This window comes from Ptiloglossa arizonensis, chromosome 8 (assembly GCF_051014685.1).
Source record: "Ptiloglossa arizonensis isolate GNS036 chromosome 8, iyPtiAriz1_principal, whole genome shotgun sequence".
NCBI classification, from domain to species: Eukaryota; Metazoa; Arthropoda; class Insecta; order Hymenoptera; family Colletidae; genus Ptiloglossa; species Ptiloglossa arizonensis.
The window spans coordinates 17,841,444-17,864,483 of record NC_135055.1 but is presented as its reverse complement, the minus strand read 5'-3'; the positions used below and the strand labels follow the sequence as shown (position 1 = coordinate 17,864,483).

The 23,040-nt window shown below is 43.0% G+C and overlaps 1 protein-coding gene across 3 annotated transcripts in view; it reads right to left on the bottom strand.

The window, feature by feature from the left end:
* The window catches only part of LOC143150471 (glutamate receptor ionotropic, kainate 2), a 181,933-nt gene that overhangs the window by 153,666 nt on the left and 5,227 nt on the right, over positions 1 to 23,040 (bottom strand). For all 3 annotated transcript variants that reach the window (XM_076318749.1, XM_076318751.1, XM_076318750.1), the window contains exon 2: positions 18,599 to 18,801. In XM_076318749.1, coding sequence (XP_076174864.1) covers positions 18,599 to 18,692 — 94 coding nt within the window. In that variant the 5' untranslated portion in view covers positions 18,693 to 18,801. The remainder of the gene's footprint in view (positions 1 to 18,598; positions 18,802 to 23,040) is intronic.

The following is a 23,040-nucleotide window of genomic DNA, read 5'->3' as shown; positions in this document are numbered from 1 at the left end:
AAAAATCCTCGAAAAATAATTCCGAAACATCGTCCAATTTCGAAGTCTCCGTACCGAAGAGAAACCCCATAAACGATTATTTCGAAATACCAGGAGCGAATCGATGAACGAAGCAACGTCTTCGTTACCCTATCGAGGTAATAGATTAACTTATCGGCCACGCGTAGCGTACACACGCATCCATTGGACATTCGCGTGATACAGTCACGTGAATTTTCCGCGTGCGGCGACACTGCGTGGCAATGGAGCCCACCCGATGGAATTTTCATTAACCACCCGGGCATACGCGCGACACACTACCGTACGAATTAATTGATGAATAGTCTCTCGCCAATGCTGCAATTCCGCGGGAGTATTCCTCTAATGCTTCTATCGATTCTTCCGACCGCAACAGTTAAATAGAAATCCAATTAGATCCCCCCGTTTGTCAATAAATAACTAACTTCCACTCTAACCGCATTTACGGGTCCCTGTTTCGTATCGCTTCTGCGGCTCTCTGCGAGCCGGTGAAACGTAAAGAGATAAGGACGAGATACGAGATAACGGACAAACCACCATCGACAAATACGTTCTTCCGTTCGGTGGTGGTCGTTCGTTAAGGGCGTCCGCGAAAAAGGTACCAAGGTATTCGAGCACAGGGGAGAATTACTTTGAAAGGGAACAGAAGAGATCGGGGTGGTCCGTTGGATCGTGGACTCTCGACGGTGCCAATCGCTGGGAGGATGTTTAGCTGGAACAGAGCAATAGCTGGAAATCCGACGAGTTCAGGGGTAGTTGGCTGAAGCCCTCGAGAGGTAATCGCATTATGGCTCTCGTGTATGGCTCTCATTACGTCCCCGCCGACGCTCCATCACCCCTTTTGTCAGGCTGGACGAGCAGGGGTTGGAGAAAAGCTTCCTCGGCGAACCGAGAACTCCATCTCTGTCGGTTCTGTTCCTACCGCCCCTTTGGTGGTGCTCTTTCGCTGCGTTTTTCGCGGTGGACGTTAAAACCCCAGCTACCTATACCCCTTCACGGTCGTCGACGATGCCCGCACCACGGAAACAAACGAACGAACGGAAGTTAAACAGGATGAAGCATAACCCTATAAACGCCGTGTTGTCGTAACCGTGCTTCGTGGAACAATGCGGCTTTGCCACTGTCCAAGAGGTTTCGACCGTTTCGTTACGCAAGCGCTCTCTCGACTCTCGTCTCGTATACGCAGCTGAGAATTCTTCCGATTCGGGATAACTCGGTGACCAGAACTATACGAGGATCGGTGGCCGTGTCGATTCTAACGAAAATATCCCATGTAGTGACCAGCTCGCGCTGAGAATAGCTTGCAAGGACAGGGGAGGTCAAGTATCGAAGGTTACGTAGGGACCATTTTGGGATTATTTATGGTTCTTCTTTCGTTGTTAGGTTTTAGTGTTATTTGTAACCGTAGACTCGAGTGACAGTTGTGTACTCGTCGTAGTCAATTGTAAATTGAAATCGAGTAAAATAAACTTAAACTGTAAGGACAGATGGCTGAAGTATCAGACTGTACAGTAACAGACTCGTCGTAGTCAATTATAAATTAAAATCTAGTAGAATAAATTTACGGTTTGGAAGGACAGATGGCTAAAGTATCAGACTGTACAGTACCAGTGTTCTATTATTTTCAGCGATCACTATTAATGTCATCGGTAAGTACCTAGGAAATTGAGATTATATCTTATACCTCAGAGCTTAGAGTAGCTTGTAGGGACAATGAATTTTCGACCCAAGTGCCTCAATGCTTTTCCACAGAAAAATAAAGAAATCTACCAGTTTTCTTAAAAAAAAATGTTCTCTAATAACGGTTGGCTCTACCTTCTATCGTTTGAGAGCTGTAGTTGGACCTAGATTCTTTACTTTCCCGACTATACTTTTCTAATCTTCTCCTTTAAAATTGTAAACTCGACTGGTTATCGCGAGTTTCAACGATCACTGTGAAACGCATCCTAAATCGAAATTGAGATTCCAGCGTGGCGCGTCAGCACTCAAAGAAATCTGACCAATATAATAAGGGAAAGAAATCGCGAGCCAAGTTTTTGGACCTTTAAGTTTAGGTAAATTGAAAAGTTGAAAATATCCAAATGTAATTAAAAACGAACCAGTCCTCATGACCAATTACCAGTGATTCCAAGGACGAGCTCGAGGCGAGAGGACACGAAATTGCTCCAAGGATCTTGAGAAATTGAGGAACACGGTGGCCGAAGAATCGACGAGGGGAGGTATTCCGGAGAGGTTCGATCGTTACGTGAAAAATCGTTCAACGTTGTTAAAATCCGTGTTGTTCGTGTTCGAACGATCGAACAGGCCGAGTACGTTGTCGAACTTTTCATCTCCGCTCGAAGAAAAAGACTTCGCGGGCCTTGGCCGCGTAATCCTTCACGAATCCCCGATAATGCTCTTATCTGCCACAGGATTAACGGGGCCATCGGTATTCGCCGCGTCGCGTTCGAGATAAATCGATCCAGCCAACGATGGGTCGCGTGTACAGCCTGTTCCGTTGTTATCGTCGTTAACGCGCCGATAAGCCACGCGTGTTTGATGCACCGCTCCTGGAGAAGTGGCTAATGGTCCTGGAGAATCGACTTCGGCCCTCTGGATAACTGTTTCACCTGTTCTCGTATTTGCGCGAAATGGAACGTCGTTACGAACGACATCGAAGAAAAAAAAAAGAATTAGGATAGGAGTAAGTACACAACGGAAGAAATGAAGTAGGAAATGGGTAATTGTACGATGTGAGATAAAAAATTAGGTACTTGTATAATGTAAGGCAAAAGAATTAGGTGTTTCTTTAATTGAGGAAAAATGTTAGGTAACTGTACAATGAAAGAACGAATATTGGGTAACTGTGTAATGGAAGAACGAAAATTAGGTAACTGTATAAGAACAAAAATTAGGTAACTGTATAATAGAAGAACAGAGACTAGATAACTGTATAAGAACAAGAATTGGGTAACTGTATAAGAACAAAAATTAGACAAGTGTATAATAGAGGAACAGAAACTAGATAACTGTATAAGAACAAGAATTGGGTAACTGTATAGTAGAAGAGAAAAATTAGGGAAAGGGTGGTAGTACAGTAGGCGAGAAAATATGAGAAGAGGGGTGAAAGAAAAGAAGATGGAGGTCAAGGGGGGGACCTCGAACGAAGTCCCTGTGGCTTATTCGACGAGCAAAGTGACGTTTCTTGCGACGAGACGGTCCGTGCCTCGAGTTCTTTCTCGAGAAAAGGTGGTCTCGATCTTTCGGGTTCGGGTTCCTTCCAATCGAACCCGTACGAAGCGTACAGGGCACGCTGGAGGCTCGAGGAGCCCAAATCCTTGACACAATCGATTCTGGAGCAACGCAGCTCTCCGAACTGCATTTTAGAATTCTGCATGCGCGAGACACTAAAGTGGACGATCGAACGGGTCCTTTTCACGAGGGCAAAGATTCGTACGAATGCCAAGAATGACGTTCTAAATGCACCCTCGAGTGAGATTATGGCTAGATGCAAACAACGCGTCGTTTGGACGAAGCAAGGTGCAAGGTTTTTGTCGTAGCTGTGCTCGAGTTTTCCCCCACCTTTCGAGACAAACCAACACCTGACTTTCGATATATCTTTCGTAAAAAACGAAATATTTGGAGTAGTAAATATTTTGAATATTTTCATTCACTATCTATAATATACACTATAGATCGTCTATGAAATATTTAGAATGTATATATTATCTATAAAATATTTGGAATAATACATATTAATTATTTGTAAAATATTTAGAAGAATATTATGTAAGAAATATTCAGAAGCATATTGATTATCTAGAATGTATTCAGAGTGATATTTATCATCTAGAAAATATCTAAATTAATATTACCATTTATTAACTACCATTTTACACGAAGTTCCTGAAACTTGTATTGTATAACCATTGTATTTCAAACAGATATTTCTTTATGCACTTAAGGTTTATCATTATCGTAGACCGATAAATATCCATCCATCGATCTGAAATATGGAGATACGTAACAATACCGTAACAGAGATGGTAATTTGTGACATCGTTCACGATCGGGAAAGCGACCTTGAGTGGCCAATTAAACTCGCGTAATGTCACCGTGATGTCACGCGTGACTGGAAGCACCAACAGGCCGAAAGAACTAACATAGCCACTCGTCCTAATGTTTAACGTTCTCTCCACCACCTGATGAACGATCAATTTAAGCCTATCGGAAACACTATCGAAAATCGATCGAACGAAATTTGTTTAACTAACTCCCGTCAAGTGTCTCGAAAGTTTCCACGACATTGTACGTTATCGAAATTTTGCCGAGATTTTTGGCACGCGACGATTTTATTTACGTTCCCGATGTCCCGCGAGGAGGGTGAACACTGGCTATAAAATTCCGAAGATAAAGATAATGGCGCAAAAAAAAAGAAAAACGCGAAAGCAAAGATACAGCACGAACCATAAAGTAACGGGCGTCGGAATCGTTCCGTACGTGTTTCCGTCGTTTGCATTAAATATTAAAGCCCCACAACATATTTCCCAGATAAATATTTCCCGCGACCCGGGGGTGGGGGGCCATTAAAGAAATCGTGCGCGCAATGGAGGAACTTTACGACAGGATTTGTGGATAACGCCGCGCATATTTTAAAAGATTGGAATGAGTTAAGGAACCCTAATTTTCTCTCTATTGGTGGCCGTTTATTCCCCGGAGGAATTTCTTGGCTCTGATAACTGAATTCCTCGTGAAGGAACACACAAATCCGACGTTAAAAATATCGCAATTTTGAAACACGTTAAGAAAACGAAAAAAAAAAAAAGGAAACTTAACAATCGTAACAAAATTCATCGTCGATCTACACCTGTTGCTGCATAAATATACTAACTTTTCGAGTAAAAGAACAATTTTTCCTCCGAACCGATTGGACATTTTGTGAAATAAGAAATTTAATTCTCTTCGGTGGTACAACCATCGTAAACATCAAAACGCGATGAATTTGAATAAATTACGAGTAAAATTTCGAATTAAAATTCCCAGAGAACTCGATCGATCGTTTATCCAAGTTTTGTACATTTTAATCGGAGAACGTACGATGTCTTGTATTTTATTGTTCCAGTTTGAGTAAGTTTTACGAGCGTTGAATTAACATTCACCGCGAGAAGCACCGCGAAAACAACCGTCAACGCGTTTCCGTGTCGCGGTCCTTTCTTCACGGAAGACAGTTAACGTTCTTTTTCTAATTAGCATTCTGAGCTCGACGAACATATTAGCGAGCTTTGTACACTCGGAACGTTGGTCCTGCGGCGTCTATCAAAGGGACAGCGTCAGAAATCCGACGAGGTGACTCAGAGGGCGGAGAGACACAGGGTCAGGTTGAATAACACGTCAAGCTGAAGTGAATTAGGGGCGTTGATAAGCCTGGCAAACATATTTAGCCGTCTGGCCTGGTACGTCATAGCTATATCTCGGAAAGTATCGTTGTAAAGAGAAGAGGATTCAGCTACGCGTAAAAAGAAAAGAAGGATCGAGCGATAAGCTGAAATTGTTTTTCGTATTTTATCGAAGCTGCGAGTGTTCGAACGAATCGACTACGATTTTGTCACGTTTCGGTGCGTTACGATATAAATTATTAAAATTGAATATTCCTTTTAAATTCCGTCCAATTGGGAACCTTCTCGACCTCAATTTCTGGCTCATTTTCAGCGAGGGACGAAAAAGTATCGTGTCCAAAAAAAAAAAGGAAAAGAAGAACAATGGTCGAGAACGTTTTAAATCGGAGTAAAATTTCCGGTATTATTGTCACGATATTGAATATCCAAAGAATTATTTTTGTTATTCCCCCGACAAGAATATTCTTATACGTTCGCTAACCCGAAGCCTTAGAAAAGATAAAAGTATAGCCTCGGACGAGCGTTCTTTGTCCTTGGAATTCAGTGGAAAATTCTCCCTTTATTCGAACGAGTGCTATAATTCCGGGACTGAATTCATTTCGGCGCAGAGAGATGGTTGTTTTCGAAGACAAGGGAAGCCGGTTGAAAGGACCAGGTTTCACCAGCGAAACGCAACAAGCACTTAAAAGCCCACGAGATGATGGCGCCGTGGATTGAATTTTGCGCCACGTTTGCCTTCACGGGTTCCCGTTTGATTGTTGCGAGTATTTCGCGAACGAGAGAGCTTCTATGGACGCTAGAAAATTGAACGTGTCGCGAAGAAATTAATCCGGAGCTATGAAAGACAGAAATGCAATAATTGTTGCAAATTTTACGTTGCACGAAGAATCTTGGTTACTTCTCGAATTGATAATTGACCACCATGCTCCACATTGGAAAATGAAAATCGATTATAAAAATGTAGTATTTTCTAAACAAATATTTTTCTTTTCTATTCCAATATTATCCAATATTTTCTTCCAATATAGTTGTAATATGTACTTAATTTTAAGAAGAACACCTACGTAATTATTTCTAACTTTATTGTTAATTCTAACTTTGAATCGTAATCTCCTTTTATTTCGTGCAAGATTAAACAAATTTCCTCCTAGATTATTCGGTAAATCGAATTGAAGTACCTTCGAGCGTGCGTCGAGGTATTCGTTAAATACTTACGTTAACGTAGATATCGCCGCTAATGAAACACACTGCGGTAGAGATCGATTCTCGTGTCTGGAAGTCATTTCTGGGTTTTCATCTTTGGCGAGTAGAGAACTCTCCGAGAAGCAATCGAGTTAGGTTGCGGTAATTCTGTTAATTTCCTGGAACCGAGTGTTGAGCGAAGCATCGACGTTGCTTGGAATTCCGGTCGCGTTACGTGGAAATCCAAGCTTTCGGTACCAACACCGATTGTCCCCGAGTCGGTACGTCTGCTACCAAATTACACAGCGTGTGCACTCAATTTTTTTCGTCGTGTCGTCGAGAACGCGAGAAAATTTCCTAGCTCGTCAGAGACATATCGACGAATAGAATATTTTCACGTCGCGTGCAAAAACTTTCCAAACCCTTTACATTCCTCGATATTATACCCGGAAGAATTTTTAATCGTCTAAAAATTTAGCGACAAGTGTACAATTCGGTGGATCTACCTTGCGTTTAAATTTTCCAAACCCTTGAAATTTAGAGACCAACGTGACAAATGTTCAACTGGGTGGATCTCCCTTGCGTTAAAATGTTCCGAACCCTTAGAATTTCTTAATTGGTCCCGGAAGAATTTTAATGTAAAAATTTCTAAACGTTACTTTACCTCGTGGAGATTTTAGTTTGATATTTTAGTATTTTAGTTTGATATTTATTCGAACGCTTCCACGTAAAAAGAAGGAAGTTTCATAGTATCGCGAAATTATACGAGCCTCCCCTACAGTTATTGTCAGACATTAGGGGAAGGAATTGACGCGTGGAAGAGAGGTCGAGGCCGTAACATGACAGCCCATCGCAATCACCATCTGGCTTCTTCGGCATGATTTGCGAAACTAATGGTAATAATCCATCATCCCTCCCCTGCGATTTCAAGCTGACAGGAGGTCAATGATTCTCTCTAGATTCCATGCTTGAGTTTCACACTGGAGTAATCCGACACCGAGTAAGAAAGCAAGGAAGTCCCTCCACCCCATCGGTCTGACAAACAGAACCCTCGGCCTCGTCGCGAACAGTCGTTAAACTCGCGTTTCGAATATAACGGTGCGAAACACTTTGAAAAGGAAATTTGTTCACCCCCGCGTACACCGTCCCTCGAAATCTCGGCCTCGAATATTTTCCAACGAACGGAGATTTATTTTCTTCTCGATGCACACGTTCGCCGCTATTTTTTACGAGCAAGCTACCGTTCCATTATTTTCCTAGGTACCTGGTCTGTCGGAATTCCAAGCAAACCGACTACTATTCTTTCGACAGACACCGAGTCTCTCACAATTTTTCACAAGCAGGTTAATATTCTAATTATAAGTTTACGCACTTGGTGTGCTTTAATTCGTACAGGCATTAATTATTATTTTTATAGATACCCAGTTCGCTATAATTTTTCACGAGTAAGTTACACTATTCTGATTATTACTTCAGTACGTACCTAGTCTGTTATAATTTCTTCCAAGCGTACGCTGTTTTAATTATTACTTCGGTACCAAGTCTCTTGTAATCTTTTCTAAGCCTCTCCAATTATTATTTCAGAAAACACCTAGTTTCCTATAACTTCTCACAAATGCGCACCAATATAATTATTAATTCTATACGCACTCCTGGTCACAAGCTACACCACCCTAATCGTTGCTTCTGTCACACTTTCTCCCAAACAACCGTTCCAACTACCGCCCATCGATCCAGGTTCGAATTCGTAAAATCTCTGATTTCCTTTCGGATCTCGTCGCTTTCTGGATATATCCGTCGAGGCTCGTCGGTGACAGGGACGACTGGAACAATTTCAAAAATTCTCCCGCAACTCGGTCGAAACTAGCCGGTAACCCACTTACGTGCAAAACCGTCCTTCCACTCGGTTTACCTCGTCTTCTGCTTTCCGAGCGTAACCGTTTTCTTTCCCGGCGTCTTTCATCGCGGTCTTCCACGTACCCTGATTCTCTGCTCACGGAACGACGACCATCCACGGAACGGAACAGAACGCAATCGACCGAGCTCGACGGGGTATTGTGTCGCTCTTCGGGGTAGAAAAAAACTTGCGTGAAAGTTCGTCGGCTCGTTCTCGCGTAAAAATCGTCACTCGCCACCGCTTCGCGATCTTCGACGCCACGGCTTCCACGAGACGTTGCATCTTTACCTTGCATTCGGTGCATAATAGGGCGAGTCGACTCGCTATCCTCGAGAGAACCCCTCGATCGCGAAATTGGGTAAACAGAGACGCGGGAAATTTCGAACGAGAGGCGAATCGATGTCAACGCGATCAATTGCACTTTTTTATCGTAGCCAGCCATGTGCACTTCGTCCAAAGAGCGATGCATTTTTCATTATTCCCGCAATTTGAAAATTCGATACCGTGCTCGGAGAATTCAGTTCTCGTGGAACTTTCGGGACTCGGAGAATTATTGATCGAGTTCTGGTAAGTTGGGAACGAAGGGAAATCGATCTTAAATATTTCAAACCGAAGAATTAAGGGCTGGAAGTTAATTCGAACGATTCCGAAAGACTCGCCGACTTCTTTACTTACGGAGAATTATTCTAACCAGAACATGTTTCGAAAAATTAGGAACATCGTAGAAGCGAGTTCGTTTGGCTTTCGAGTAACGGTTACGAAATAAATTACACCGATTCTAAATACCCCAGTGTGTTTAAAATGAATTCCAAGTTTCTTACTCCCATTCAGAAAAATGATTCCAAAACCATCTCGTTCGGTTAATTCCGAAAAAAAGAAAAATTGTCAAGCTCGCTTCAAATTGACTTCTCTCTTCGTTAATCGCAAAATGAATCATCCAGTTTGGTCACCCTCGAAATAAATTACACCGATTATAAATACCCCAGTGTGTTTAAAATGTATTGCAAGTTTCTTACTCCCATTCAGAAAAATGATTCCAAAACCATCTCGCTCACCTAATTCCGAAAAGAAGAAAAATTGTCAAGCTCGCTTCAAATTGACTTCTCTCTTCGTCGATCGCGCAATGAATCATCCAGTTTGGTCACCCTCCGTAAGATCCGCTCATAAACACATCAACATTCCCGCGTATAATTTACAAGGGTTGAGCGCTCGGTGGCTTGGACAAATATTTGCACGGGACCGCGTAATGTTTGCAAACCCATCGCGGCGGGGTTCGCGTACTCTCGTCGTTCCGTGAGAAACGTTTCTCCCTACGGAGAAGAAACGAGAGAAGGGGTGTGGGGGGTGGTGGATGGAAAAAGAAGTCAAACGACGCGGGAAAACTCGAGTTATCGAACCGCGCGAGTCATTTGACGAGTTATTTACAAACGAGTGAACGAACGTGGAAAGGTAAATAGCTGGTTCGTTGTGGCTCCTGTGAAAACGATAATAAAGTTCGAAGCGTCGCCAGGGAACAGCAACGGGGACGAAAGTGGGGGAGAGAAAACGAAGATAATTTCCTCGGGAAGCATCTTCTCCGAGTTCTCGATGGCCCGAACCTCGAGTTTCCGAGTAAGCTTTCCACGGAACGTAATAGCGGAAATTAATCGAGCCGACTTTCGAGGAGTCTCCGCAAAGTCAAATGGTAGCGGAGAAGTGGAGTGCAAATAAATATCGGCCATTATTCACGGGGATGAAAATAATACCGTGGAAGGGGAGGGAACTGGGACAGGGGACAAGGAACTACCTCCTTATAAGTGTCCGGAAAGTTCGTAGCCAGTCGTGGGGTTGTTTCGGTCGAACGCTTCGATCCGAAAGTTTTACGAAGCTGGAAACGACCATGGAAGAAGAGGAACGACGGAATGGAATTGAGTGTTCCCAGTCGCGTAGACAGAAGGAATTCCCGTGGAGGAGCGCATACGGGAAGGATTGGCCCCGTTCGTCGAACTGTCGACGAATTACTAAAAGCATTCTTCTGTTTTGGATCGAGTGTACGATAATCTATCGACCCTCTCCGGTAATATATCGTCCTCGTGGATACGCAGAAACGATCGAAATGCTCGCGAGTTCGTCGAAGAGACCGGGCCCGGATAACGCTCGAGGTGGTTCGTGGCTCGTAAACAAGGGGCCAGAATTATGTTAACATTTCTACAAAAGTAATCGAACTTCAAACGCACCGAAACTTCTCGGTCTTTCAACTTCACGGGCCATTTGGTCCACGAAGCACTTGAATTTTACGAACTTCATAGCTTTCGGACTTGGACGATATTCAAACTCGCGGGCTCAATGGACCGGCAAGGTTCTTGTTCATTGTAATTGTTTGCCGCTCGATGTGTTGAAAATTGAGAGGCTCGATTTTCTATGGATTTTTTTTGAATTATTTACGGAAGCTTGAGTCGAGAAGGAGAGAAGAGGTGTGCGAAAAATGATTAGTATCGGTTCACCCCTTCGTCTAGAATATCGCGTGAGGCTCGCGGTAAGAAAATCGAGTCGAATATATTATAAGAACCGTGGGTGAGTTTTGGCCGCGTTGATACGTTTAGATACATTTTCTTAAAAATATTGGGAAAGAACACTTGCACAATGTCTCGGAAGAGAAATTTTAGCGAGGACTGTGAGAGTTGTGTCGAAACTTGCCGTTTATTACAACACGCTTTATCGAAATTTAAATCGTAGGTTAAACGAGAAAGCTTCCGGGAGAAGCTACCCTCGAAACGAAACTTCACCGCCCCGTGCAAGGGTTGAAAAGGTAAAAAATAAAATAACGATGCTTCTCGTTTCGCTACGTGTATAAAATTACTAATACTTTGAACCGAATTATCTCTCGTAAGAATAACAGTGAAAATTAAATTTCCCTTGGAAATTACGAACGATCTCCACCCTCTTTGAAAATAAATATAACAAATTCGCGTACACGTACTTTTGAATCTTTTGTTTCGAATTGAAAACTTTCGAATCCAAAGGAAACGTGTGCTGTCGAAGTACACGAATAGATAAATTTCTCACCGATCGAGAAATAATATATAATTCGTGTACGAATTGCGCCAAGAATTTCGAGCGACGAACCACGACAAAGTTCGCGGTACACCGATGTTCCGGGCGCCATTGAGTCGTAACCACCCTCTTCTCTGGCCTTCTTTTCCGGTACCACCCTCTCTCTTTCGATCCCTCGGCCGTGCTGTCATTCTGTCGCTTCCCTCTTTCCTCACCGTCCCATTGAATTACCCTGGACCGACTCTCCACTTAGGTACAGACAGCAGAAACCCATCGAGCGAGCGGACTGATACCGACGCGAGACCGGAAGTCGACCAGAAGACGGAGAACTCCCTGTTATTTACATAGAGTCTCCACGTTTCCTTCCTATCCCCGTTATTTTCATACGGTTTCCGATGCCACGATAGAGGATCCAAAATTTTACTGCCCACTTTTCCTTTACTCCTATACGAAGAATTACCCTCTCACCGTACCGTGAATCTTAATCCAACACAAGTAAGAATTCACGTATAAAAATTCTTCTGGAATACATAACCCACTCGCATTTTCACTCTATATTTTCTCCCATCGTGGGGGAATACAGTTACATAAAATACACCTCCCGACGAGAAATAAATAAAATTGAATTTTTTCCTTCAGAGGGGAACACGGAATACTTAACGTTCGGACGAAAAATATCTGATTCAATCTCGCGATAAGATTTCATTTTTTTCTTTAGCAGAGAAGATAGAGGAGAGGTGCACTTTTTCACGCTGAATGTGATTCTTCTTGAAATTTATTTCAAACCCTTTTGAAAATTTCTTCGGTTAAAGAATACATAGACAACGGAAGAGAACAATAAGATTTCGCTAGAAGTGGAGAAAGTTCTCCGTAATTTTCCCCGATCGCAATAGTTTGCTTTCGGTTAGGTAGGAAATGTATTTGCGAGTTTGTTTCTTGAAAAATAGTTTGCTCGGGGGGATTGGCGTCTGCCAATGGAGAAGTTCGCGGCGACGGCCCTGTGCACGAGAACAAGAACGATAAAGGACGAGAAACGTTGAAGATTCGAGAACACGCGTCGGGGGTAAGTGGGGGCTAACCGCGACTTTCCTTTGTTGCCGAACTTGGTCCATTCATTCGCCCTCTTTGCTCGTCACTCGTCAACCACGGAGGGATGAAAGCTGCGCGAGACGAGAGAGTGCCGGTGTATTTCCAGCGGGATTCCCGACGACTGACAAACGCGATCCCCCCAAGTGTCCTCACCTCGATTTCAGACTCGGTAGACGCGAGAGAAACGATTCCTGTCGATACACGAGGACGTGTCCTTCGTTTTGTCCAATGGTAAATAGAGTCTTCGATTGTACGCGCTAATACATTTTCAGAGAGCCCGAGATACGCGACGATTCCCACAAAGAACTCTGCCGAATAAAAATAGCCTCCCAGTGTGACAATTTTCACGTTACGAAAGAAAATAAACAGCAGAGACGCTGGAAAGTGTACCGAGAATAAAAAAATCCCGAACAATTATTCTCTATCGTCGACGCGTGATTTTTTGGAATAATTTTCGGAACGAAATCGCGCAAAGTAAAAATTGTACGTTGTATTATTTTTAGGAAGCTCACGAGTTGAAGAAACAAAGTTGTACAATTCTGTGTTATTTTTCCTTCATAAGAATATTCAAAAATAGTTGTTTTTAGGAACTCGAAAACTCGCGAGTCGAAAAAATGAAAGTCGTGTAATTTTCTAATTGTCTTCCAAGGAAGATTCGAATGAAAAGCTCGCGTGACGCTCGTTCTATTTCCTCGTTTTCAAAAGTAAACAGTGTCGTGTACTTGACAGTGGTTAAATTTAAAAATACGTGCAACGAAAGGAAGCAACACCGTTTCGAACGACCGTAGAACGAGAAAAAAAAACGATGTTCCTTTCGAGCGCCGTTCGTAGCCTTCGCTGTCTCGAAGCTTTCAGGAAATCTTCCTCGGAAGACTCGCTTAAACTCGAAAGACAAACAAAGTCGAGCAACTAGTTTGGGTTTCACGATGAAGTGTTCCAACTCTGCCCTTTCGTCTGGCCAAATAGCGAGACGTTTCGCTTAATTCACCCCCGTCGATCGAACTATTAAAGACAAAGAAGAAAGAACGACGCGGATCTCTCGCGGATTGGACAGTGTTCGTTCGCGGAGGATCGTCCATCGTTTTGTAATAAAGACGAAACGGTCGAGGGAAATATACGAGACGGCGTTTAATCATCGGCTTCCATTCTTTCGTAAATCCACCGACCGTTTTTCTTTCCTTTAAAGCGAAATCTTTCAGTGAGAAGGGACGAGAGTGCTTGTTCACTATTCATTCGCTACGAGCTTCGTCCAAGAGAAACTGCGAAACGGGGGGTGGAACTTGGGGGGAGTGTGGGGGAGAGAGAGCCCGGTCTTATGTATCATGAGTTACGCTCCTGGCAAAAGTTCTCAGAGCCCGGTAATACCATTCCGAGATAGTTGAAAGTTACCGAGACTGTCTAACATTGCCGAGAAATGTGTATATCTCGGGCCCATCGGAGATAATGTATTCGCGTGAAGTCGCTTCCGCCGAACATTTTCCGAAAGAAACGCTCGAAAACGAAAGGGAATCTAATTTCGTCGCGTTCGAAAATTACACACCGTGAATATCAGCCGGTATTCTTTGTAAAAGAAAAAAAAGAACAAAAAGGCGCGCGTTTCTTCGTGGAATAAAATCAATTCATTGCTCGGTGAGCATTGGAAATATTACTCGATTCAAATAAATCAGACTTCAATATCTTTGCTTTATACTTCGATCGGTTAAAGTTCAATTATTCTTGAGATTGTTGTTCATACTCTTACGATTGATTGTATCAATCCTGTGAAACTATTCGAAATTTCACGCCTCGAAGCATTTGACATTGGGGGAAAAAAATTGCGAAATTATTCTCACTGAATGGAATTATTCGAGCAGTCTGGAAGAAGTGGATAAGAATTCAGTAAGAGTTTTGTTTACAGAACGCATCGATCACTTGTATTTCAGTCCCCTTCCATGTAAATTCAATTACTATATTGTGTAATAAGTATTCCCTTACTATCGTAGGTAACGAAAGATCGAATCTTTTGTATTTCGAGGTGAATTTTTAACTCGGACATTGCACGTATTGTTAGGACTAGTGTAATTATTCGATATAGAATAATTGTTGTTCGATTTATTTATTCGAATGATTTGTTCGAAAGAACGTTCCTGGAAGCTTGGAAAAAGTATCGGTGGAATCGGTTACGAAACGTTGAATGTTAGTTTCGATGAAACCGGGGGGGACTGGTCGTTAATTCTATTTAACAGAGTTAATTGAAACGGAAACGTGGTACTCGCTTCTGGCAAAATGCGGGAACTAATGTTCATTATCGTATGACTTACGGCAGTCCATTAACAGGAACTTCGACGCTGTTGCGGCAAGTATCGACCCTCTCAAAGGTTACGTTACTCGAGTGGCAACAGAGTCATGCAAATTGCAGCCAATTTGCTAAGGCAGCTGAAAGCTTGCACGACCACCGAAAGAAACGACTGCGAAAACGATGCTCTCGGAGAAATCGGGAATGAAACCGAGCATCGACAACCTGTTCCGTGATATGGATTCCTGGATGCGCTTAAAACCACGTGCGTTGGAACGATCTCGCGGAGATTCGCATCTTTAACCAGCTTGCATAATGCGATCGATGGAGAACTCGATCAAAATCCTGTGAAACTCGTTTAGGAAAATTTTACAAGTTTTCTTTCGGGGGACTTCTTGTATTTCTACAAACTCGGCCATTTAATTGTCTAATTCGAATATTAATTAATCTCTGGGCGTGTGAATAACTAAGAAATAATTTTATTTGATAATTTTCGAAAAAACAAGAAAATAAAATACAATAGAGAGTAAAATCGATGAGAAGATTCCATCTGATTTGAAGCTAGAATAAATTTGTTATTTAAAAGGAGGAGCTATCACTGTTCACCCTTTGGATTCGAGAGGGATCTCTCAGTCTCTAATTTTCTACTTTACTCTATATTTTCTACTTTTTTTTGGAGAACTATGGGGTCTGAATTGGGATTTAAATACACCCTCGTGAAACGTCAACGTACGTACGTGAAATATCGAAATAAAAGTGCGACGATACGAAGAATTCCCCCGGGGGTGTTTCTCGTGGGAAAGAGCATCGAGTGCAAAGAGTTGTGCATAGAGAAAGCATTAAGTAGCGTGACGAATATCGTTTTTCGATCGGTACGTGACTGGATCGTTCGTGCGCGTGGCAATCCATGTTTCATCAATAACATCCCGAACGAGAATCGAGCGTGCAAGGTGTTCGACGTTCTCTCAGAAATGATGGTCGAAAGTTGGTTCGCAGTGAATTCCAGGGTTGCCCTGACACGAACTTGGAATTTTTAGTGAAACTTTTGCCGATGTCAGCTCGCGAAACATACGGGTCATCTGGCTGGTCACGTGGAAAATATCGAACTCCGCTGGATTTTACGGTGAGCTCGACTTCCATCCGTTGTCGAACGTTTTCGTAGACCAGCGAAGATCGAGAACCTATTTTTACGGGGACGGTATACGAGCGGCTCGTGATTCGATATTTACCAAATACCGATGAATCCACCCATCGGACCGCGATCGTTTATTCGGATACGCGAATATCACTATTTTGAAACCAGATGCGCTGAAATGCTCGCCACTGTTTGCGTTTGATAGCAAGCGTACTCTCGGTGATCAAGATACACTCCGATACGCAACGAAGAACACGACCACGAACCCATTACTCGGTTCGCGACTCCATGTTTGCGAAACATCGAAATTCTAGCAAAAGAGGGAACTCTTGTCGCACGAAATGAAAATAAAATGGCGGGGACAGTGGGCGAGTGCGATTTAACGAACGCGAATGTATCGATGGAAGGATTCGTGTCCCCCCCTTCGAGGCACGATATCAAAATATTTGGAACAATATTAAAGTATCTAACGTTGCAAAGATACCAAGAAAAATAAAGATTACTTTCTGAAATGAAAAAACACATAGAAAGTCAAATAAACGAATTTAATTATTCTGAAACCAATACCTTGCTCCGTTTCTTCGTCCGTGTTACCTGTACTCTTAGTATTATTTATTCATAATTTTATTTCTAATTTTCCAAACCCTTGTTTAAAGGTTCAAAATGTTCTGCAAGGCTAATAAAATTATTATTACGAATTCACCGATTCTCTCGACTCCTGTTGCAAAATGTAAAATTGCGCGCCTAATCTAGATAAATGCGAGAGTGAAAAATGTTCCGCAGCGCTAATAAAATTATTATTTCAAGCTAGCCCTTCTCCGAGAGGCATCGATTATTCTTCCCAAGTCTACCCAAGGGAATATCGTTATTTTGAAACTAAATACGGACGAATTGCCCCGCTCCGTGCTTAGTTTTGATTGCACTTGCACTTGCACTTCGAGTGCACGCGTTTGCAGCCTGCTGCGCAACGAAGAACGCGGTCACGGGCCCATTAATCGACAATTACACAAAGGAGCGAGAAAGCTGTCCCGCTGGAAACTTCGTGGGATTGAATTAAGAAGTTCAATTTATCGAATTACGTCTTAACTTCGTGATCGTCGGAATACTAACTACTCGCAGTCGCGCTTTATTTTTCGCCTTCTCGTTTTATGGTAACGACTCGGACACCTTCCGCGCGCGGAACAGCTCGTCGGGAGCGGTGATAACGAGCTCGAGCGGAATTAGGGATATTTGGGGAAAAGTTGAATTCGAGGAGTGTGCACGGACGTGGGAAACTTTTCGAGAGACGAACGAAAGGGAAGAAAAAGACAAAGTTTCGAACTTCGAGCGAGAAGGAGGCACACCCCGCTCCTGGAGACGAGATCGTCACGTTCTCTCGCGACTTCCTGTCGCGCAATATAAGTTTCCTGAAGTTTTACCGGAGAATTGTGAAAACAACTACCCCTGCCCCACCCTGGTTATTTATTTAAACGACACGTTAGTTAACCGATGTCGCGACACCTCGACTTACGGAGAAAAGTAAATGGAACGTGTCTCTTGGGAGGGGATGAATCGAATCGAAGAAGATCGAGCGGGGAGGATGGTCGGAGATCGAAGAGGTAGGTGAGAATTTCACGGAGAAAGTGTATCGGTAGCGGTCGAATGTATTGGCCGCTCAAGGCCACCGGCCGACTACCCCCACTCCCTCGACTCTTCGCGTGGAGCGAAGCTCTGTCTCGTAAACGGAGTGGTAACCTTTCCAGAGTCTATGCAGTGTATACTGGTTGTTTTATCTCGATACGGTGGAATATAGAAGTAAGTTTTTAAAAATATTATTCGATATGGAGAGGGACACGGTATAAATAATTGTTCACCTCGTTTCCATCCCAAACAACACACGCAAGGTTGTTTCTGTACCATCGAGAGATATTTCACGAAGAATCGGAGATACGAAAAATATACTCTGAAAAAAATTATTTGTCATCAGTTGTTCAAGAGATATTCCACTCTGTCGAGATAAAACCCCTGTATACGGGGTGAGGCCAGACGGATGGTACAACCGGGCAGGGGATTATTCCACGCGAGAAAGTAAGTCGAAAAAAAAATAACATTTTTTCGTTCGGGGTCCTCTTTTCGTGAAAATCGAGTTGGAAAATTCTATCCGGTATGCGGGTAGAATCTCTACGGTTAATCAGCCGGTTGCAAACATTTCCTCTCGGGCGTGACTTTCGACAATTCGATTATTTGAGCGTAGAACAACGTAAACGCGAAACCGTTGATGAACGTATCGATGCTTATCGTTACACTGACATTCTTTATTTACTGGTATACGTCCAAGCCTGGAAATAATTAAACCGTACGCGTAGAATATTCCGAAAGAATATCATTCCATTTTCTCGACTTATTTTTCCATGTGAAATAATCCCCTGTCCGATCTCGTCCTATATCGTGACGCTATTATAGCTATATATTGTAGGGAGAAAGACAAATCAGTCCTAAGCGAAAGGGGAGATAGTAGCACGGGTAAGGGCAATGTTTACACTGTCGAGTAAGTTTTTTCTCGATTTACTTCAAGATCCTTCTTTCTCCCGTGTACACACATTCGTTCGACTCACCAATCTTGACGACAGAGGGTAGCGCTGCGACGTGGGATGGCAGCTGGAGCAGCTGAAGCACAAAGACGGTGGCTACCAGGCAACCCAAATTCATAGCTCATCTCGAAAACCCACCGTTGCGGCCTCTCGTTGGCCCTTTTCACAGACACCACCGCACGAATTACACCCGCGAGCCACGACACCTTACGCTTCTATGCATTTACCTGAAATCAAGGGAACAAAGTTCGGAACAACTGGTCCAAAACGTTCGCGCGTGCCTCCTCTTCCAAAGTCAGGGTTGCAACCCCTAGGGGGAGTGTCTTACAATTCACGAGAGATGCAATACAAATTTTTCACTCGTTACAAACGGGAGTATTATTTAAATATATCAATGGATACACGGATCCAGTTTAACGACTATACCGAAACCATTTTTAATTTGTTTCAAAGGGGATCGTAACTTAAATCTATCTCTAAATACACGGATCGAGTTGTACTTGATGTACAATTGTAATAACAATTATGTTACAGAAATTTTTAATTCGTTGCAAAAGAGATTGTAACTTAACTAACCGAGTTTAACAAGTGCAGTAGAGTATTTGTGTATATAGTTTTAAACCTAGCCCTTATCGCGAACGGGTATTTTTTTCAGCCAGTCTTATAAAAAGTTTGGAAAGCACCGGTCTAAATAAACAAAGCTGAATCCATGCGGTGACGTTATCTCGTGGAATTCGCGCGACGATAACGCGGCAGCGCTCGAAACTGGTCCAACATGGAATACGGGTATTATCATATTCTAATTTATTTCTACTGTTTATTTTATCGAGTAACGACCGAAATTTTAACGCCGAGAGAAATTACAGAAACAACACCGGTTCGAGAGACCGACGATGTATCTGATACATTGGAAAGCAGCTTCGACCGGGATGTCGAAAATATTGTAGTCTCATCGTACAGGATGTTTCAAAAACAGGACGACGAGGAACGTATTGAAGAATCTGGAACCGAGTAAAAAAAAAACAAATACATTCTTTCAATACTGAAATTTTCAATATCACAATTGATACAGTGTAAAAAAAAACAGACGTCCAGTTGATGGAAATTTTCCTCGCACAGATTCATACTTGTTCACGCAATCGAGAACAAACTCAAACAGAACCACACCTTGTAGAGTTGCATCTCCGAGAAGTGCATAACGTTTACAATACTTTTCCCTCGTCACCGAAAGGGTATCGCATTACGGTAACGCGTACATAAATTTGTTTAATTTTTTAAACCCAAGATGAGTTCATATTCCATCCTACAAATCTCTCGGCGTATAATTCACGGCGCTTGTGAAACAAGCGTAATTGCCAATCTGGCGGCCATAAATAATCGTTACAGTGAAAATTTGCGGAACGAACTTCGGTTCGCTGTCGTGCGCACGTCGCTCTGCGCTTCGTTACAGACCGACCTGGAAATTACCGTGAATTAATGCGAACAGACGTATCGAGGGGCCGAGAGGGTTTTGGGGAGGGGAGGGGAGGGATGAAAACGGCCGTTTGTTGCCAAATTATTCGAGTCGACGAATTCGTTCGATGTTTTGACCGGGGCACCAGTGATGACCGAAACGTAGCGCGCGGGAAACGAATGCACATTGCGCGCTGATGGCGCAACGATGAAAATTTTCATTGCACGTTTTCGATCATGAATTGTTCCCGGAAATTTGGAAAATCATCGATCCCGCGAACGATTCGCTACACCGATCCCGCAAGTGGATCACAGACGAATAATTTTTTCAAATTTCAACGCTTCTCAACTCGAAAGCGAAAATCATTTTTATGCGGGTAATTCGATCGAACTTCGATGAAATTTTCTTCGATTTTTGCTTCAGAAACGATCGGTTAAAGAGTTCATGACTCGACAATTGCATCTGATCGACATTGTACCACGTCTGTATTTCGATTAAAATTATAGCTAACCGAACCGCTATTTTAGTATATATTTCTGTCTAAATATTTTTTTTCCATTCGGAAATTTCATTGGCTCTGTTGAGAAAGCTTCACGAAGTTTCGGTAAGTGTTCCTTTGTAAATTGAGAAAATGACGTAGTATAAATGTACCTAACATCTTCATTAATCAGAAGATGACGTGTTTTTAAAAGTATCCAACATCTTCATTAATCGGAAGATGACGTGGTACAAAAGTATCTAACATCTAGTATCCACCACTACTGGAAAGTCTGACTCGAGCTAACTCTCATCGTATTCAAATTACCGGGAGAAACTACGAAAGACCCTAGACTTCCCATTTCCAGCAACCATGTTTACTCTTGGGTGATCTCTGCTTTTGGAGTTTAACACCATTTCACCGGGGACACGACTCGAGCAGTTCTTTATACAGGAGTCCCTCGCAGTGTGCATACGTTTAATGCAAAGTACCAAAAGGGCAAAATTCCTATCTACCGTATATTAAATTAATATCCACCCGGATACTTCAGGAATACGGATCCCAGACTCCTATTAATTAAAATCATTGTTATCTAAGTAATTACTCCGTTCCTCTGTACGTCTGAAAATATACAGTGTTTGAAATACACTGTTTCTCTATACATTTGAAAATACACGTACAACGCACTTTTCCATTTCAAATACGCTCCTTCGTTTGAAACGAATTTACCAATTTCGTACAAACGCCCACCGATTCGAATCACGGCTATCTGAATGACTACTCGGTTTCACGGTAGATCCGAAAATGAACAATGTCGAATATTCGTCGAGACAAACATTTCCACGTCGTGTGTCTTCGAGATGTAATTGGAAGGTGTATCTGGACTCGTTTAACGACGAAAGACACTCTTCTCTGCCTGGACAACGGTGGCAAGAAACGTCGAGAAGCGAGATTTTCTGTTAGTCCAACGTAAATGAAGAAACGAGAGAGAGAGAGGGAGAGAGAGAGACCAAAGAAAGGAGAACCGAGAAAATTTTCATTTCGCTCGACCGCCTGTATCGCGCGCTTCGGAGTCCCCGATTCAATGTTTCTCATTGGCCCCGCGAAACGAAAAGTCGCTGCCCGATTCCGGGAGCTTTGTCGCGTGAATTTACATTTTGCCCGCGGGCACTGCCCCGGGCTACCCGCCACGGGATTTATCGCCGCGAACATTGCTAGCTACCGGGCGTCGAGTGCGCCGCGGACCTTGTAAAACTGAAATTTATTTGCTCGTTCGCGCGTTCTCGAAATCATTTGCAGCGAGGCCGCGATGCAAACGAAGCAATCGCCGAAGGCCCGCTTGCCCGACACACCGTGAAATATTTTTTGCCTAGAGAGGTTTCATGATTACGAAATTCGGAAGATAAAGTTCGCGATTTTAGACGTGAGAGTATCGGTCATACCGAAATTATTCGATCAGAAGAGAGGGTAATAAACGATGCACACTTTTAAGATCGTGTGGGAAAGATGAAGGTACGGCAGTTTAATTGTAATAAAAAAATAGAGAGCACTGAAGATAAGTATCTAATAAATAAGGTACAAATTCCTCGTGCACGATCGATCGAAATTAGAAAATCGATTTAGGGAAAATACACGCTGCTCCGCGACGAAAGATATTCTTAATTGTGAAAATGCACGTTCCCTTAATCCGAAACTCTCACTAGAGAATACGAAACCTTGCCGTTACAGACACTGTCTACTTCGATTTTCAATTCCAGGCATTACCTACTCACGGGTCGATGGGATTTCTTTTGATCCGTTTCGCACGGTCCTCTGGTAGAGAACGAACGGTGTAAATTAATTCGAGGGAACAGTACAGACGTCTCGGGAAACGAAGAAACCCTTTACGCTCTATCGGGCGACGAAAAGCTCCCTTCGGCTATGGAATCGATCTCGCGCGTCAAGCGCAATCAAGCCACGTAAAAATAACGCGCGTGTGTATTTTCAGATAGAAACGTTGCTTTTCGTTCTCTCTCGCACCGACACGACCTCTTTCGCGGGTACAAATCAAGCCGCGTGCGAGCACGCTTTCAGACCCACCATTATTTTCTATTCTTCCGCGATGTATAAAAGTGCCCGGTGGTTACGTATCCGCCATTACCTCGCATAAATTGCAAATTCGATGCGGTGCTTGTCGTTCGATCGACGCCGAAAGTACCTCGTTAGATGTTCGTGGTTGTTTTGCGGGTATCGAGGATAAAAGCCGTGGAAACAGGCTTGGTAGCCCCCAACTACTATTCGACTTTGTGTGTCGCGAGCGCGCGCCACGTTTTATTCGACTTTAATTCAATGTAACGATTCTTTCGCGAGTCGGACGGAATTCGGGTAAGTTGGGCAGCTTTTTCCCTCGTTCCTCGGTACGAAACAATGGAAAACGACTTTCAACGATAACGCAATGTCGTATATCGGGAGCGGTCTCGAACCGGCAGACTGGACGGCGACATTTCGGTTTCCCTTCTTACGATCCTCGACTTTTACTACCCAGCTTGTTTGTTC